This window comes from Sarcophilus harrisii, chromosome 3, assembly GCF_902635505.1.
Source record: "Sarcophilus harrisii chromosome 3, mSarHar1.11, whole genome shotgun sequence".
Classification (NCBI taxonomy): Eukaryota; Metazoa; Chordata; class Mammalia; order Dasyuromorphia; family Dasyuridae; genus Sarcophilus; species Sarcophilus harrisii.
Window position 1 is genome coordinate 393,788,805 of NC_045428.1, and position 18,862 is coordinate 393,807,666.

An 18,862-nucleotide genomic window follows, 5' to 3' on the forward strand; every position below is an offset into this window, starting at 1 on the left:
GGATGCATGCTTGATGTTGAAAAAAAAATTCATATTCTGGTTTTGTTCTATCTAAATATTTGTTTGCTAATAACTAGAAATGTCTAAAAAAAATTTTTTTGTCCTTGTTTCTTCTGGTGCAGTTCCTGCAAAGATACACTTGCCTAAAAATCTTGAAGGCATGGGAGCCGTTCATGCTCTGCGGGGAGAGGTCATCAGCATCAAGATTCCCTTCAGTGGCAAACCAGACCCAGTGATCACCTGGCAAAAAGGACAGGATCTCATTGACAACAATGGCCACTACCAAGTCATTGTCACCAGATCATTCACATCCCTTGTCTTTTCCAATGGAGTGGAAAGAAAAGACGCTGGCTTCTATGTTGTCTGTGCTAAAAACCGATTTGGAATCGATCAGAAGACAGTTGAATTGGATGTGGCTGATGTTCCTGATCCTCCCCGAGCAGTCAAAGTGAGTGACGTCTCAAGAGATTCAGTCAACTTAACCTGGACTGAGCCAGCTTCGGATGGTGGTAGCAAAATCACCAACTACATCATTGAAAAATGTGCCACTACAGCGGAGAGATGGCTCCGTGTGGGTCAAGCTCGGGAAGCACGGTACACTGTGATTAACTTATTTGGCAAGACGAGTTACCAGTTCCGCGTAATAGCTGAAAATAAATTTGGTCTCAGCAAACCTTCTGAACCTACAGAACCCACCATCACCAAAGAAGATAAGACTAGAGTAATGAATTATGATGAAGAGGTTGATGAAACCCGAGAAGTCAGCAAAACCAAGGCTTCTCACTCTTCGACCAAAGAACTCTATGACAGATACATGATTGCTGAAGATCTAGGGCGTGGACAGTTTGGAATTGTCCACCGCTGTGTGGAAACTTCTTCTAAGAAGACATACATGGCCAAGTTTGTCAAAGTTAAAGGAACCGACCAGGTTTTGGTAAAGAAAGAAATTTCTATTCTGAACACTGCTAGGCACAGGAATATCTTATACCTCCATGAATCCTTTGAAAGCATGGAAGAATTGGTCATGATCTTTGAATTTATTTCAGGACTTGATATCTTTGAAAGAATTAATACCAGTGCTTTTGAACTCAACGAAAGAGAAATTGTAAGCTATGTTCGCCAGGTCTGTGAAGCCCTGGAATTCTTACATAGTCACAATATCGGGCACTTTGACATTAGGCCAGACAATATCATTTACCAAACAAGAAGAAGCTCTGTCATTAAAATCATTGAATTTGGTCAAGCCAGGCAGTTAAAGCCAGGGGACAACTTTAGGCTTATGTTCACTGCTCCTGAATATTATGCACCTGAAGTACATCAACATGATGTTGTCAGTTCAGCCACAGACATGTGGTCCCTTGGAACCCTGGTATATGTTCTGTTGAGTGGTACTAACCCATTCCTGGCTGAAACTAATCAGCAGATGATTGAAAATATCATGAATGCTGAGTACAGCTTTGATGAAGAAGCCTTCAAAGATATCAGCATTGAGGCCATGGACTTTGTTGATCGGCTCTTGGTGAAAGAAAGAAAATCTCGCATGACAGCTTCTGAGGCACTCCAGCATCCATGGCTAAAGCAGAGGATAGAAAACGTGAGCACTAAAGTCATCAGGACACTAAAACACAGGCGTTACTACCACACCTTGATAAAGAAAGACCTGAACATGGTTGTATCAGCAGCCCGAATCTCCTGTGGTGGAGCAATTAGATCTCAGAGAGGAGTGAGTGTTGCTAAAGTTAAAGTTGCCTCAATTGAAATTGGCCCTATTTCTGGGCAAATAATGCATGCTGTTGGAGAAGAAGGCGGGTGTGTAAAATATCAGTGCAGAATTGAAAATTACGATGAATCTACACAAGTGACCTGGTACTTTGGCATAAGACAACTGGAGAACAGTGAAAAATATGAAATCACCTACCAGGATGGAAAAGCCATCCTGTATGTCAAAGACATTACTAGAGCAGATGATGGTACATACAGATGCAAAGTGAGTAATGACTATGGAGAAGATAGCTCCTATGCAGAGCTCTTTGTCAAAAATGTGAGAGAGTCTTATGACTATTACTGTCGTAGAACTGTAAAGAGAATTAAAAGGAGGACAGATGCTATGAGACTCCTGGAGAGGCCACCAGAATTTACTCTGCCTCTCTACAACCGGACTGCCTACATTGGTGAAAATGTCAGATTTGGCGTGACCATAACAGTTCATCCAGAACCCCGGGTGACCTGGTATAAATCAGGACAGAAAATCAAACCAGGTGATGATGACAAAAAGTATACATTTGAGACTGATAAGGGTCTTTACCAACTAACAATCAACAGTGTAACTACAGATGATGATGCTGAATATTCTGTAGTAGCACGGAATAAGTATGGTGAAGATAGCTGTAAAGCAAAGCTGACTGTGACCCCACACCCACCACCAGCAGACACTACCCTGAGACCAATGTTCAAACGATTATTGGCAAATGCAGAATGTCAGGAAGGCCAGAGTGTCTGCTTTGAAATTAGAGTTTCTGGCATCCCACCACCAACTTTAAAATGGGAGAAAGATGGTCAGCCTCTTTCCCTCGGTCCCAACATTGAAATTGTCCATGAAGGCTTGGACTATTATGCTTTGCATATCAGAGATACATTGCCAGATGACACAGGTTATTACAGAGTCACTGCTACCAACTCTGCTGGCTCTACGAGCTGCCAGGCTCACTTACAAGTAGAACGCCTGAAGTATGTCAAGCAAGAATACAAGACTCAAGAAGAGCGTGAAAGACATGTACAAAAACAAATTGACAAGACACTAAGAATGGCTGAAATCCTTTCTGGTACTGATTCTGTGCCACTGACCCAAGTAGCACAAGAGGCACTAAGAGAAGCTGCCATACTTTACAAGCCTGCTGTAAGCACCAAGACCGTAAAAGGTGAATTTCAACTCTTAACAGAAGAAAAGAAGGAAGAAAAACGACTCCGTATGCCTTACGAAATACCAGAGCCACGCAGGTACAAACGCACCACCATTGAGGAAAACCAACACATTAAGCAGTTTGTGCCAATGTCTGACATGAAGTGGTACAAGAAGCTACGGGACCAATTTGAGATGCCTGGGAAGATTGACAGAATTGCACAGAAAAGGCCCAAACGTATTCGCCTTTCACGGTGGGAACAATTCTATGTGATGCCTCTTCCACGCATTACAGATCAATATAGGCCTAAATGGCGCATACCCAAACTAACCCAAGATGACCTTGAGATAGTGAGACCAGCCCGCCGTCGGACACCATCCCCTGATTATGACTATTATTATCGACCCAGAAGGAGATCTCTTGGTGACCTTTCAGATGAGGAACTACTCCTTCCAATTGATGATTACTTAGCCATGAAAAGGACTGAAGAAGAAAGGCTGCGACTTGAAGAAGAACTTGAACTTGGCTTCTCTGCTTCCCCACCAAGCCGGAGTCCTCCCCAGTTTGAACTATCTAGTCTACGTTATTCTTCACCAAGTGCTCACGTCAAGGTAGATGAAACAAGAAAAGATTTCAGATACTCAACTTATCACATCCCATCTAAAGTGGAAACTGGCACAAGTTACATGGAATTACATGAACGCCATGCCAGAGCTGCATATAGACATCCTAGGCAGCGGCAAAGAATCATGGCTGAAAAAGAGGATGAGGAATTGCTCCGTCCAGTTACAACAACCCAGCGGCTCTCAGAATATAAAAGTGAGCTTGACCATATGGCCAAGGAAGAAAAATCTAAAAAGAAAAGCAGAAGAGAAAGAGAAATAACTGAAATAACAGAAATTGAAGAAGAATTTGAAATTTCCAAAAGTGCACAAAGAGAGACATCTTCATCTGTCTCTAGACTATTAGGAAGACGACGATCTCTTTCTCCAACTTATATTGAATTAATGCGGCCAGTGTCTGAATTAATCCGGCCACGCACACAACCACCTGAAGAATATGAAACTGAAAGAAGATCCCCAACGCCAGAGAGGACTCGGCCCCGTTCTCCCAGCCCAGTGTCAAGTGAAAGATCCCTCTCAAGATTTGAGAGAACCGCAAGATTTGACATATTTTCCAGGTATGAGTCTATGAAGGCTGCACTAAAGACTCAGAAGACATCAGAACGAAAGTATGAAATTCTGAGTCAACAGCCTTTCACGTTGGATCATGCTCCTCGGATCACACTGAGAATGCGCTCTCATCGTGTCCCTTGTGGGCAAAATACCCGCTTCATCTTAAATGTTCAGTCTAAGCCAACTGCTGACATTAAATGGTACCACAATGGCGTAGAACTCCAAGAGAGCAGCAAAATTCATTATACTAATACGAGCGGGGTTCTGACCTTAGAAATTCTGGACTGTCATATTGATGACAGTGGGACATACCGGGCTGTGTGCACTAATTACAAAGGAGAAGCTTCGGACTATGCAACATTAGATGTCACCGGAGGGGATTACACAACCTATACTTCCCGACGTAAAGATGAGGAAGTACCAAGATCAGTTTTTCCTGAGCTGACCAGAACAGAGGCCTATGCTGTCTCCTCATTTAAGAAAACCTCTGAGATGGAAGCTTCCTCATCTGTAAGGGAGGTCAAATCACAAATGACAGAGACCAGGGAAACTCTCACATCACTTGAACATTATGCTTCGGCTGAAATGAAAGCCGCGGCATCCAAAGAAAGGTCAGTGGAAGAGAAAGCCACACATAGAAAAATCAAGACAACCTTGGCAGCGAGGATTCTAACCAAACCGCGGTCTATCGCTGTATATGAGGGTGAGTCTGCGAGATTTTCCTGTGACACTGATGGTGAACCAGTACCAACAGTTACATGGTTCCGCACAGGTCAAGTAATCAGTTCTTCTGGGCGTCACCAGGTTACAACCACAAAGTACCATTCTACCTTTGAAATGTCTTCAGTCCAAGCTTCAGATGAAGGTAGCTACACTGTGGTGGTAGAAAACACTGAAGGAAAACAGGAAGCACAATTTACTCTGACTGTTCAAAAGGCCAGGGTCCCTGAAAAGACAGTTACATCACCACCAAGAGTGAAGTCCCCGGAGCCACATGCAAAATCTCCAGAAGCAATGAAACCACCCAAGAGAGTAAAATCTCCAGAGCCAGTTACTTCTCCCCCTAAAACCACAGCACCGACAGAAACTAAACCCTCTCCAGTTGAGAAAGTACAGTTACCAGTCGCTGCTCCTCCTAAGATAGTTCAACCACTCAAAGTGGAAGCTTCTAAAGACACTGCAAAGCTCATATGTGCAGTTGAAAGCAGTGTTTTAAGTGCCAAAGAGGTAGCATGGTATAAAGATGGCAAGAAATTGAAGGAAAATGGCCATTTCCAGTTTCATTATTCAGCAGATGGCACTTATGAACTCAAAATTCAAAACCTCACTGAAGCTGATCAAGGAGAATATACCTGTGAAATTTCTGGTGAAGGTGGATCTTCTAAAACTAATTTCCAGTTTGTTGGCCAAACCTTCAAGAGTATTCATGACCAATTGTCCAGAACTCTTGAGACCAAGACATCAGTTGAAAAAACTGTTGAAATGACAGACACCAAGAAATCAATCCAGAAAACTGCCGTGTCAACAGAGACCAAGAAGTCAGAAGAGAAAACTGCAGAGTCTACAGAAATTAAGAAATCAGCTCAGAAAGTGTCTGAGCCAACAGAAACCAAGAAAACAGAAAAGAAAGCTGCTGAACCAGTTCCTTCAAAGCCAGTAATTGTTACTGGCTTGCAAGATATGACCATCTCTTCAAATACTGTTGCCAAGTTTTCAGTTAAAGCAACAGGAGAGCCTTGGCCCACTGTTACCTGGACTAAGGATGGAAAGGTAAAATTTCCTTAACCTTTATATGTTGTCTAAAAATTCTATTCCCAAAATTAATTCACGACTTTAAAATCAATTGGCTTATACCCTGCAGGCTCTTGTACAGGGAGGAAAATATGAACTATCTGAAGACAAAGGAGGATTCTACTTAGAAATACGTGAGACCAGTACTTCAGACAGTGGACTCATTATGTGTACAATAACAAATTCAGCTGGATCTGTTTCCTCTAGCTGCAAATTAACAATAAAGGGTAGGTCTGATTTTCTGTTGACAATTTTTAAAATTATATGAAGGGGGAACGATATGATATGTAAACATTTATTTTTTTAAAAAAACAGATTTTAAAAATTGGGTAAAACAAAAACTGACTTCCAAATTCCCACAAGGTTTTTTCTGTAATCATTGGCATCATCAGAAGTACTAAGTGCCTACCTGCACATGGTGCTTTCTTAGGAACAACGTACTACAAAGATGCCACAGCGTCAGTTTCTGTCTTCAAGAAATGTATATTATAATCATTGATTCAAGGATTTTGTGTGCTGGCCACAATTACTAGTTTTCTAGGGGCTTTTCAATTTTCTTGCTTTAATCCTTCCTTTAAATGCACTATGGAAGGGATTGTTAACCTTACTGTGTGTCATGAACTTCAATAGAAGCCTATGCACTTTTAAAAATGTTTTTAAATGCATGAAGTAGTAAAATGTATAGGATAATAAATGAAACCAATTTTATTGAATGGTAGTTATTAAAATATAAAAAAGTTCACATATCCCATGGAACACTTTGCACCAAAATCTTCATTTAAAATATATCGGTTCATTCTCTGCATCACATATGTCCCCTTCAAAAGGCACGTTATAAGTGGTCAAAATTATACTTCACTGCAGTGACCTAGGTACTATTTTATACCCTCAATTTTGCAAGTTTTCTCTGGCAATAAACATTTCACACAAGAAGAAAGGTAAAGATCTGTTTCCAATTACAATGTAATACTGACAAAAGAATTTTCTTTTCTAGGTATTAAAGATGAAGAAAAGAAAACTTCTATACAAAAAACCTCAGAAATAACCTCTCAGGAAAAAGCAGTTGCCCAAGAAGAAGTAGTCAAAAAGGCCAGAGTTTCTGAAGAAACCCAAAAATCAGAAACATTATCTCATGAGAAGTTATCCCTCAAGGAGGAATTTTCAAAAGCACTCATTTCTGAAGAAATCAAGAAATCAGAAGCAATGTCACTGGAAAAATCAGTTGTCCATGAGGAAATTGTGAAAAAGAGCCAGGCATCAGAAGAAATCAAAGCTCATGCTGAAATTAAAGCATTTTCCACTCAGATGAGCATATCTGAAGGTCAGAAAATTACTCTAAAAGCTAACATTGTTGATGCCTCTGAAATCAAATGGGTACTGAATGGAGTGGAACTTACTAACTCGGACGATTACAGATATGGGGTGTCTGGCAATGATTACACCCTAACTATCAGGAAAGCTAGCCACAGAGATGAAGGAATACTTACCTGTATAGGTAAAACCAGCCAAGGGATCATTAAGTGCCAATTTGATATGATGCTATCTCAAGAGCGCTTAGATGCCCCTGCCTTCATCACACAACCCAAGTCACAAAATGTGAATGAAGGGCAAAATGTCCTTTTCTCTTGTGAAATCAGTGGAGATCCATCTCCTGAAATTGAATGGTTTAAAAACAACCTGCCGGTAAGTTCTTTAAGGATGATCTATTTTTTGAGAATAAAAACCAACTTTATTTGTTCAAGATTTTTATAAAACATGTCTTTCTTTCTTAGATCTCTGTTTCTTCAAATGTCAGAGTAAGCCGCTCCAAAAATGCTTATTCTCTTGAAATTAGAAATGCAGCAGTAGCTGACAGTGGGAAATACACAATCAAAGCCAAAAATTTCCATGGACAATGTTCTGCCACAGCATCCTTAACCGTATTCCGTAAGTGTTGGGATTTTTTTTAGTCAATGTCTTTCGATTCATCATACAGAGAAGTATATGTGTTCTAAGCTCGATTGTTGAGTGAGATGAACATTCACACATTTAATCAAACTTCTGTTTTATGCATCACATTTCAAAACAGAGTTTCCAGAGATCCTATACTGCAAGACTATCTGACATAACGATTTTCTCTTTTATCATTAATCAATTTCCTTCCCCTAGTGATCCCTGGTATACTTGCACATAATATAATGAGAACCTCTTAAGGATTCCTTTTTCCCTAGCTTGGAGGGATTGGGCTTGCTTTTTTGATGGAATCAATGTATCTGCTTATGCTTCGACAATTGCTAAGTCCTTTGTTTTTCCATTTTGGTAAGTCAGTGTCTTATGTCACCAATTAACAGGATGCCATTTATGTTTCATTGTCTTTGCTATGCTCCACAGCTCTAGTTGAAGAACCTTCAAAAGAGGTAGTATTGAGGACAAGTGATGACACAAGCATGCAAGGAATTTTCTCTTCTCATGACACAAGCATGCAAGGAATTTTCTCTTCTCAATCAGTTCAAATGTCTGCCTCTAAGCAAGAGGCATCCTTCAGCAGTTTCAGCAGTAGCAGCACTAGCAGCATGACTGAAATGAAATTTGCAAGCATGTCTGCCCAAAGCATGTCTTCTATGAAAGAGTCTTTTGTAGAGATGAGCTCCAGCAGTTCTATGGGAAAATCTAGTATGACACAACTGGAAAGTTCAACTAGTAGAATGCTTAAAGCAGGTATAAGAGGTGAGCAATAAAATTACTGGTAGAGGTAGAAAAATCTAGTACCCTAGAATAATATTTGGTAGAGAGATACTCACTACTTTTAACCAAAATAAACAAATCTTTTTCCTCTTTCATTAAAGGAATTCCACCTAAAATTGAAGCTCTTCCATCTGACATCAGCATTGATGAAGGCAAGGTTTTAACACTAGCCTGTGCTTTTACGGGAGAGCCTACTCCTGAAATAACATGGTCCCATGGTGGAAGAAAAATCCAAAATCAGGAACAACAAGGAAGGTTCCATATTGAAACTACTGACGACCTGACAACTCTTATCATCATGGATGTTCAAAAGAAAGATGGTGGACTTTATACCCTGAGTTTAGGGAATGAATTTGGATCTGACTCTGCCACTGTGAATATAAATATTCGATCAATTTAGAGAGCCTGTGCTCTTATATTTACACTTGACTTTTTGCAAGTGATTCACACATGGACTGAATGTAATTTTCACATGGACTATAACTTTTACATGGACTAAACTTGACTAAATATAACTTTCACATGGACTAAACTTTCTGATCTGTAAATATAAAAAATATTTTTTTATCGATCTGAATGAGACAAAGGCCAAAGCTAACCATGATTTGCTGTCATTCGACTTAAGAACGTTATACATTTCTTATTGACATGTACATACTGTATATAGCCGAAGTAACGGTTATCAAGTTTTGTACCATTTATTAGTGACATTTTACAATGCAATTTATGGAACTAACCGTTGGTAGGAGAAAGTTTCTCATGAAACGAATACCCTGCTCAACATTTAACTAATTTTGTGCCTCAACAAAGTGTTGATGTCTAAGAATGCCTCAGTGGGTAGAGAGACTCCCCACTGAAGATGCCCTTATACCTAAGAGATAATGTCACCTAATATATGCGCAAATATTTTCTGAATCAGAAATGTAAGGCATTGGTGTTGTTTACAAATACCCTCCTGTAAACTTCACTTGAATGTCTCACATTCCTTCTGATTATGTCACTCTCAGAATTTTCATTTATCTTACTTACCTATTGGTCAGAACAAAGTGTAAACGGCCAACACTTTGTTCATTCCTCTGCACTGCTTCTGGCATGAGGACTGCCTGAATACCTTGAAAAAGTAACATCTCCTGGCCATTCCCTCATTTAACAAAGATATTCAGGCTTTCCAATGCAGCAGCAGTGCCCCTTCCTGGAGGTTCCTAGAGTGCAGTAATTGTGTTTGTGTGGTAGTATTAGAATTATCTTACACCTAAAATTTGGGCAACTAAGCAATGAACCACAGCAAAGAAAACCGAAAACCAATGCAAGAAGCTGTTGTTAAACCAATAAGCAATGCCCTCAACTTCAATTTGATGATGTTCTTTTCAATTAGAAATAAATTATCGCTAATTGTAATTGTTGAACCTCCTGGACAAGTAGCATTAAAATAAAGCATGTTATCTGCACTTCAGAATATGTGGTTGTTATTTGCTTTTGCTAGTGAGAGTGAGGGGTGATGGGGAACCTTGATTCATATGCATAAATTAAACTATGAACAAAACAAAGCAAATAATTTGCCTCAACAAAGCTCACCATCAGTTATGACCTTTTAAGCAAACACTCTGTGTACAACGTACTTAATAAAGGTAAATAAAGTCTAGTACAGACCTAATAGTTTGATATCTAGTAACTCTACAGAGGATTACTGGATTGACAGATTGAATGGCCAGTTTAAACTGGCCAGTTTTCTTTTAATAACAAGCTGTTTGAGAATGGAGAAAAGGCACACCAGGCAGATAAAAATCAAAGGCCTGGCATTTGCCTGCTGAGCACTAAGGATCCAAAGGAAGTCAAAAATCAGCCCCAAATATCCAAGAACTCACAGTCAACATGCAAAAGTTATAACCAAGTTATATGGAAGATAAATTGGAAATAAAGGAAGATACTGCCATTAAGGGGGAATTGGAAAGATTTCCTATAGAAAATGGGATTTTAATTGAGATTTGAAATAAGTTAGGGAAGTCAGGAGACTGAGATAAGGAGAAATTATTAACCCATACATTCAACTACACATAAGCTAAAAGTCCTTAAGATTTTAATCTCACTTTTAAGGAGAAATTATTAACCCATACATTCAACTACACATAAGCTAAAAGTGCTTAAGATTTTAATATCTCACTTTGAATCATAGATTTGCTCTAAATAAAATACAGACGTTCAATAGTCATCAATGATCATGAAAACCTTTACTAATTGATCACTTAGCTACTTGGGAAGGATGGAAGTATAAACATTTTATCATAGTTCATTCAATCCATAAAATCAGAAACTTAAAATGATTCAATCTTTCTTTAGTAGACCCACAATGAACAAAGCCAAAAGCAATCCTCGATTGTCTAGAGGAAGGTTTTATGCATGTATTCATTCATATATTCATTCAATAATTGACAACAATTGATTACCATGGAGGAAGGCTATATAGGAATCAGATTCAGTTCTAGCCTGCAAAGAATCTAGTAGCAGAAATAAGACACATTCAATTCAGCAACAAAATAGTAGGTGCCTACTAAGGGTATGCAAAATACAAACAACTACAATACACACTATGGGACAGAAAAAAAGGTACAAATATTTGCAGTACAAAAGGAGTGAAGAATTTCTTCTCTCAGGCCCATAACAGAAAGATTCCTCTGGAAGTAACTTTTGAGTAGTATTTTTGAAGGATGGGTAGCATTTCAACAAGTAGAAATGCCTGGCAATGGCTTAAGCCCTAAGAAAAGATAAGACATATCTTTGGAGAAAATACTAAGTTACAACATATAAAGATGTAACATAAAATAGTAGTGGAGTAAAACAGAAAAGACAGTTTGAGCCCACTGATTAAAGAGTTTATAATTTAATAACTAACAAAGGAACACTGAAAGATATTTGAGCAAGGGAGATATACCCAGAGCACTACTTTAGAGTACTACTAGAGGAAGCACATGGAGGAAAGATCTGGAATATTTGGAAGGAAAACATCTGAAGGTAGGGAAATAAGGAAATTAATGCAATGGCACAGCTAGGAGACAACTGCACAGAATGCTGGTATTGGAATTAGGAAGCCCATGTCTGGTGTCTGTGTGACCATCTAATCCATCTGAATCTCTTTCCTCACTGTGAAATAGATAATTCGAAGGACTCTTCCAGAGTTAAATCTAAGATTCAAAGATCTGGTGTTTGTTAGTCACCAAAATAAATTCTAAAATCTGAAATAGTTTTAGAAAGAAATTTATTATCATTTGGAAAAGGGGGGAAAGGCAGAGGGAAAGGGAAAAGGAGGGAGACACAGGCAAATCATGAGATTCTGTTTAAACATTTGTCTGACAGCCCTCACATAAGTGATAGATGGTTGTTCAATCATCTGAATTGTGCCCTACTCTTGGGACCCCATTTGGGGTTTTCTTGGCAAAGATACTGGAGTGATTTGCTGTATCCTTCTCCAGCTCATTTTACAGATAAGTAAACTGAGGCAAACAGGGATAAGTGACTTGCTCAGGGTCACACAGTCACTAAGTATCTGAGGAACTCAGGAAGAAGAATCTTTCTGACCATAGGCCGCACTTTATCCAATGTGCCATGGACTGTCCTATTAAAAGTCTAGGCTCCTGGATAATATTAAAAGGAACACTGGGAGGCAGGAGAGCAGAGCATGGGCAATCGCTTCTTTCCTCAGAAGACAGCACTGGGTAGCTGATTGTGAGCCGCTCCTACAAAGCGTTTGGGGATGCTTTTATCTCCCTGGGCACCCCAGGTCCTAAGGTGGACATATGTCCTGTCCATTCTGGCTCCCACTGCAGTTCTGCCCACGTTCTCTCCAATCTTCAGTATGGTAGTGAGAAAATACACTAGCTTGTAGGAAAAAAAAAAGACCTGGGTTCAAGTTACCCCACCCACCCTTGGTTTCCTCATCTGTAAAATGGAGATAGGAGGTGGCAAGATGGCTCAATGGACAGAGTATTGGGCCTGAGTCCAAATCTAGGCTGGGTGAGTCATTTAGCCTCAGCTTTAATGCACTGGAAAGTGGCAAACCACCCCAGTTCTTTGTCAAGAAAACCCTAAGGAGTTTATGGTTTAACTGAACAATGGCAGAGAACACACTTTAGCCTCCAAGACTAATACATTATCTTGAATGTCCTTCAGAGTGCCTTGAAGCCATGAAATGCTACATATATGTAAGCTCTTATTTTCTATATTCATAGAGGAGCAGATTGGGATACCAGATGTCAGATGTTAACAGAAGGGCCTGGGAGCACACTGTCATTTTGATTGAAGGATTTGGTAGCAAGGGGAATACCTTGGAGAGAAAATCTCAATGCTTAGAGGGACTGTACCCAGAACTCTATCTTTCCTCATTTATCCTCCTAGCTTCCTTCAACTTTCAAATAAACTCACACTTTCTGCAAGAAGCTTTTCCCAATCCTCCCTAATGTTAGTGCCTTCCTTCTGCAGCCACCTCCAATTTATCTTGTATATATCTTATTTGTACACAATTTGCATATAGCCTTCCTTTCTATTCCCAGGGGTTAGCACACTGCCCTGCACATAGGTGGTCCTTAATACAGGACCTAATTGACCGACCTTTCTCATTCCCCCCCCCAAATGTCCCAGAAATTTACAGAGTAAATGGCAAATTAGCTCCTAAATAAAGGTTTCAAAAATGACTTTAGGACGAAGGAAGGTGGGAGAGAAATCCCAACCTGGCCCAAACTCCAGGAAAATCAAAGCCTATAATGCTCTTCTCTAGAATATAATGTTCCCTGGGAGCAGGTTTCTTGGGGGGGCTTCTGGAGGCAGCCTTAGTTTCAGCTCAGAGTAATAATCACTTCAAATGCAGCCAGGGATTAAAGTTCAAATCTTTTGTTGTCTCCTTCAAAATAGCCCAGTTAGCTTTCTTAGAAGCCTCTCTGACATTGGTTCCAAGAGCTCTTGCCACTAGTCCTTTGTCTCTTCCAGCTTCTGCCTCTAGCTCCCTCTGAATCCAAAGCCTCCAGCCAGCACAAAGGTGGAAAATAGAATGAGTATGACTCCTCCTCTGAGAGAGTGGGCTTGTGGGCTTCTCCATATATATGCTCTCTTAAAGGTGTGAACTCTAGTAAGTACTAAGTACATAATCATTGTCTCTATCAATTCCAGTGACTTCGCACCTTGTTTTAAGTTCTGGCCCATAACAAAAGCTCACCCCTGAAAATAGAGGCAGGGAACTGAAATCTGGAAAAAGAGAAGCTTTCATTAGTGCTCATTAGCACGAGCTTGGAACTGATCACCTATCTATTAACACTGATTAAATGCCTACCATGTGCCAAGCACTGCTTGAGAAAAGACAAAACTGGGGGGGGGGGGGAACAAAGGAGGGAGGGGCTGGGCAAAAGCTCTGGAAAAGCTTACAAAATTAAATAAGGTCAGGGCCCTCCCAAGAAAATAAAAGTTATCCTTAGCACGGTCAGAGGGTGGCAGCAGATTACTGCACCAGGCTTGGCATGGGAGCAGATTATAGAATAGCAACTGACTAAAACAATCCCAACAATTTTGGAGGAAGGGAAAATCCTTGGGGTGGGACTCACAAAGGAAGAGGATGAAGCATGAGAACATTATGGATTATTTTAGCTGAAGGAATATATCACAGAATCTGAGTTGAAAAGGAATGGTCCGGTTCACATCTAAGCAATAATTCCTTCTACAATATCCCCAAATAGCACTTATTTGGGGACTTCTTCTTGAGGGCAACCAAGGACTTCCAGAGGCAGCACATTACAATCTCCCTGCTTCAAAATGGGGGCCACTTGAGGATGGGCTTTTTTGTGCAATGGGGTTTTTTTTGTTGCTTTTTGATTTTTTTTGTCTGTCTTTGTATTCCCCAATTATTAGATGCATAATAAATGCTTCTGAGTGATCTATAAGCTCTATTGTTGGAAAGTTTTTTCTTATATCAAGTCTAAATCTGCCTCTCTGTGACTTCCAAACAAGATTTTCCATATGCTGGGTTAGAGGTGGTTTCCAGAGCTGGAGATCATAGGAAAGTCTGTTTTTCCAAAGAGCCCTTTCAAAAAAAGAGAACCTCCAAGAAAAGATCATTTCATAAACAGGGGATTCAGTACGGGAGGTAGGGGGGAGAGGTAAGAAAAGTACGAGGAGGGCAGGGAAAGAAAAAGAAAAGTTGCCATCCGTGGCTTTCCCATCCTAAGAGAGTCTTCCATGTAGTATGGTATTCCCATTTTCCTCCTTGGAATATCACAGAGAAAATTACACTAACTCAAATACTGCATCTTAGCAAGCCTACATGACCCTAGGACTGTCCTCATCAAATTGTCTTTTGCAAACCTTATTTTATCCAGAAAAAAAAAAATACTGAGAAACACAAGTCTCCATACTCAAGAACTTCCTAGAAAAAGGTGTTACTTGTGGGCAATGAAATGATGTCTTCAAACTTTGAAAAATAACCTGTCTTGAATCATACAATAAGAATCAGAGAGCTTTCCTTCTAAGTTCATAATTAAAGTGGCTGACTGTATATTTGGGGGCTGTGGACTAAATAATATTCAACCATCTTTTTTATATCACAATTTTAATGTAAATCCAGTGAATTCTTTGACTAAAATGTATAAATAATGTGCTTGTTTAAAAAAAAAAAAAAGTTTAAAAAAAAAACACGTCTTAACTCCTTTTTTTGAGTCATAACAAATGTTATGCTATAACATGTTATGTTATATAACAACAAATGCTATGGCTATGACAGCATTTTTATTAAATATATGCTCTCTCCCCAACACTGTTCTCACAGCTCAGTCACTTAATTACTAAAATGCTTAAGCAGAATTCTTGTAACAAAAATATTATTTTTTTTGGGGGGGGGCATCTGGAAGGAAAAGAGAAAGCCTTCAAATTAAAAATAAAATATATTATATACACATATTTGTGTTATCAAGGAATTTGTATAAATGTCATCCTTGCAGAAATCACACTCTTAAAAGATGTTGAAGTGAAAAGTTCTCTTTGTATCATCAATTGCATTTTGGGATATCCGAAGTTCCAGAAGATCACTTTGTACATGTTTGTTGATACATAATTGAGTATATACAGAAAATATTTTTTTTTCAAAAAGTCAAATGTTTTAAGTTTTACTCAATTTCGAGAGACTCAAATTCTATATGTCGATATGTATATATGTGTATATGCATATATATTTCATTTTCATGAAAATATGAATTATAACTAATCAAACAAATAAATAATGTTACTTGGGGCAGGAAAGGTGAGGAACATACTGATTAAAATTATTTTTTAAAAAAGTATGGATTAATATGATGAATAAATACCAATTAATGAAACCTTTAAAAAATGGGAATAATGTTGCACAAATTCAAGAATATCTAAAAAACTGAAATGAGTTGATGTCACAGTGATTCTTTTATTTCTCCACAAAAAAATTCCACAAAATCCATGTTTGCATTTATTTTAGTCTACTAAAGATATTAAATAACAAAAGAGGTAGAGAGGAGTAGGTTCTGATAAAGAAACTAGAAAAAAAAAATAGAGATGGGGAGAGAGGGACAGGGACAGAGAGAGGGAAAGAAAGGTTCTAATAAGAAAAGCTCTAATAGCAGGACCAGGAGATCATTATATACTTCAACAACAATACTATATGATGACCAGTTCTGATGGACCAGGCCATCCTCAGCAACGAGATCAACCAAATCATTTCTAATGGAGCAGTAATGAACTGAACTAGCTATGCCCAGAAAAAGAACTCTGGGAGATGACTAAAAACCATTACATTGAATTCCCAATCCCTATATTTATGCACACCTGCATTTTTGATTTCCTTCACAAGCTAATTGTACAATATTTCAGAGTCTGATCCTTTTTGTACAGCAAAATAACGTTTTGGTCATGTATACTTATTGTGTATCTAAGTTATATTTTAATATATTTAACATCTACTGGTCATCCTGCCATCTAGGGGAGGGGGGGGGGGGGTAAGAGGTGAAAAATTGGAACAAGAGGTTTGGCAATTGTTAATGCTGTAAAGTTACCCATGTATATATCCTGTAAATAAAAGGCTATTAAATAAAAAAAAAAAAAAAAAAAGAAAAGCTCTAGTAAGAAAAGTTTAGAAAATGCTGGAATGCTATTAAAGATTTTAATCTCTCTCTCTCTCTCTCATACACACACACACACACACACACACACACAACACAAGCACACACACAAACTGTAGCTGAGATTGTCAGAAAAAGCAAGAAAAATGGATGACATGGTCTGAATCCATGGTGCAGGTTCCCCAAATTAACTTAAATTACAGAAACTCATTTAATCTAAGAGGCACCTAGGAAAAGTGAAGCATTGAAACCAAGAAAACAAAAACAATCCAGAGCAGGAAAAGGTTCACTATCTACCCATGAGGAAGGACCATTCTGGGGTCTATCTGTATGCACGCTGGTCATTCTACAGTCTAGGCTGGAGTCCAAGCCACCGCCACAACTATACATGTTCATTTTATCTAGTCAAAATGGAAGGCTTGGACATATGTGGCCTAAACTGGTAATACAGAATAATAGAAACCTCAGTGTCCTTAATCTAGTGCTCAAGGACATCCTCAAAGAATTTAAAACCCTGCCCTCCCAGTGAAGACTAAAAGAAGTTCCCCTTCTATTGAGGGGCCCATCACGTTGCTTCTCCATGCTCTCTCCTGAGGGTTCCTTTTCATTCGTTCCTCCGGAGCACCAGGTCAACAGCCAGGATAGAAAAAGGTCTTCAAAGTTACAAAGAGCATAGAAGAGAAGGCACAGTAAGAGAACGACACGCTGTTACACACACGCATACACAGCAAGGTCAAGGAAGAGATGAACAGTTATCTTCATTTCTACTTTCAAACATATTCACTGTTCACATCAGTGGATTCTAAGCATTTGAAAAGCAGGGAACCAGTATTGTAAGATTCTTCTTTATATCATCCCAAGTCCAACACCTGCATTTTATAAATTAAGATGTGGAAGCTCAAAGAGAAATGACTTGCCCAAAATCACACAAGCACTTTAATCTCCTTCAAAATAGCAATAAAATCTACTAATTCAATAAAAGTCTAGGAAACAAAGGATCTGATTTTCCATGCATATAGACCTCTAAATCGTCCTATAGTATTTTCATTTTCCAGACTATCAATTTTTATAAGCCATGTCAATTTCATATTGATTTGAGTATACAGATGTTTAAATAATCTCTACCATATTTTTGCCCCAAGCCCCCTCAAAAGCAAAGAGGGAAAGAATATCAATGACACTGTCCTTTCACCTTGAGAGAACTAATAAAAATTCAGGGAGGGTGGGAATTCATTAGAAAAGTCATATTTTGCAGCTCATCTATAATAGCCATGGAAGTAGCTGGAATATATTACTATAGGATATCCTCCTTTATTAAAGCCACTGGAATTGTTTAATGCATTAAAAGAACTGCTCTTTAGTTCATTAGTTTTATCTTTAGCAATTAATCTGATTTTATCTCCTTCCATTAATTCTGATTTCTGGAGACAGATAAATGTTACCATTAACCATGTTAGTTAAATCCTAGTCCAAACACACACACACATACACATCTATAATACACATTAAAGTATTCATTTAAAAAATAGAAACTTCTATTTTGGAATATCCATGGCAACTTGTTTAAACTTTAGATCAATTTTCATTCATTAAAAAAAGCAACAAAGTTTTAGGTTTGGTCTTTAAAAAAAAAAAGAGAAAAGGAAAGAAAGCCATGTTTTGGCAAAATACTAAGCAAATTCCATCCCATTAAGGAAGTGACTTGGATCGCCATTTTGATCAATTAATCAATCAGTAAAAACTTCTCAAATACTTGCTATACGTCAGGAACTCTCTAAGTACTGGGGATACAAAAGGCAAAAGATAGTCCCTACTCTCCAGAAGCTTACAATCTAATGGAAGAACAAATAAATTACACACACACACACACACACACACACACACACACACACACAGCAAACTACATACAAGATAAATAGCAAACAATTGACAGAGGGAAAGCACTAGAATTGAGAGAGATTGGGCTTCCTTCAGAAGATGGGATTTTAGCTGGAACTTTAAGTCAGGGAGGTCAGTGGTCAGAGAAGAGGAGGACTGAAGAGCACTTGGCAAGAGAGGACAGGGCTAAGCTATGAATGGCTGCCAATGAGGGCTCCACATTGTCACAGGATGCAAACCATCAGCATAAAGATGGTAATTAAATCCACAATGA

At 38.8% G+C, this 18,862-nt stretch overlaps 1 protein-coding gene across 3 annotated transcripts in view; it reads left to right on the plus strand.

Moving 5' to 3' along the window:
• The window catches only part of TTN (titin), a 324,196-nt gene extending 314,153 nt beyond the window's left edge, over positions 1-10,043 (plus strand). For all 3 annotated transcript variants that reach the window (XM_031960390.1, XM_031960391.1, XM_031960392.1), the window contains 6 exons: positions 123-5,845; positions 5,937-6,093; positions 6,861-7,549; positions 7,639-7,792; positions 8,237-8,572; positions 8,692-10,043. In XM_031960390.1, the coding sequence (XP_031816250.1) occupies positions 123-5,845; positions 5,937-6,093; positions 6,861-7,549; positions 7,639-7,792; positions 8,237-8,572; positions 8,692-8,990 (7,358 nt within the window). In that variant the 3' untranslated portion in view covers positions 8,991-10,043. The remainder of the gene's footprint in view (positions 1-122; positions 5,846-5,936; positions 6,094-6,860; positions 7,550-7,638; positions 7,793-8,236; positions 8,573-8,691) is intronic.
• The last annotated feature ends 8,819 nt before the right edge of the window (positions 10,044-18,862 follow it).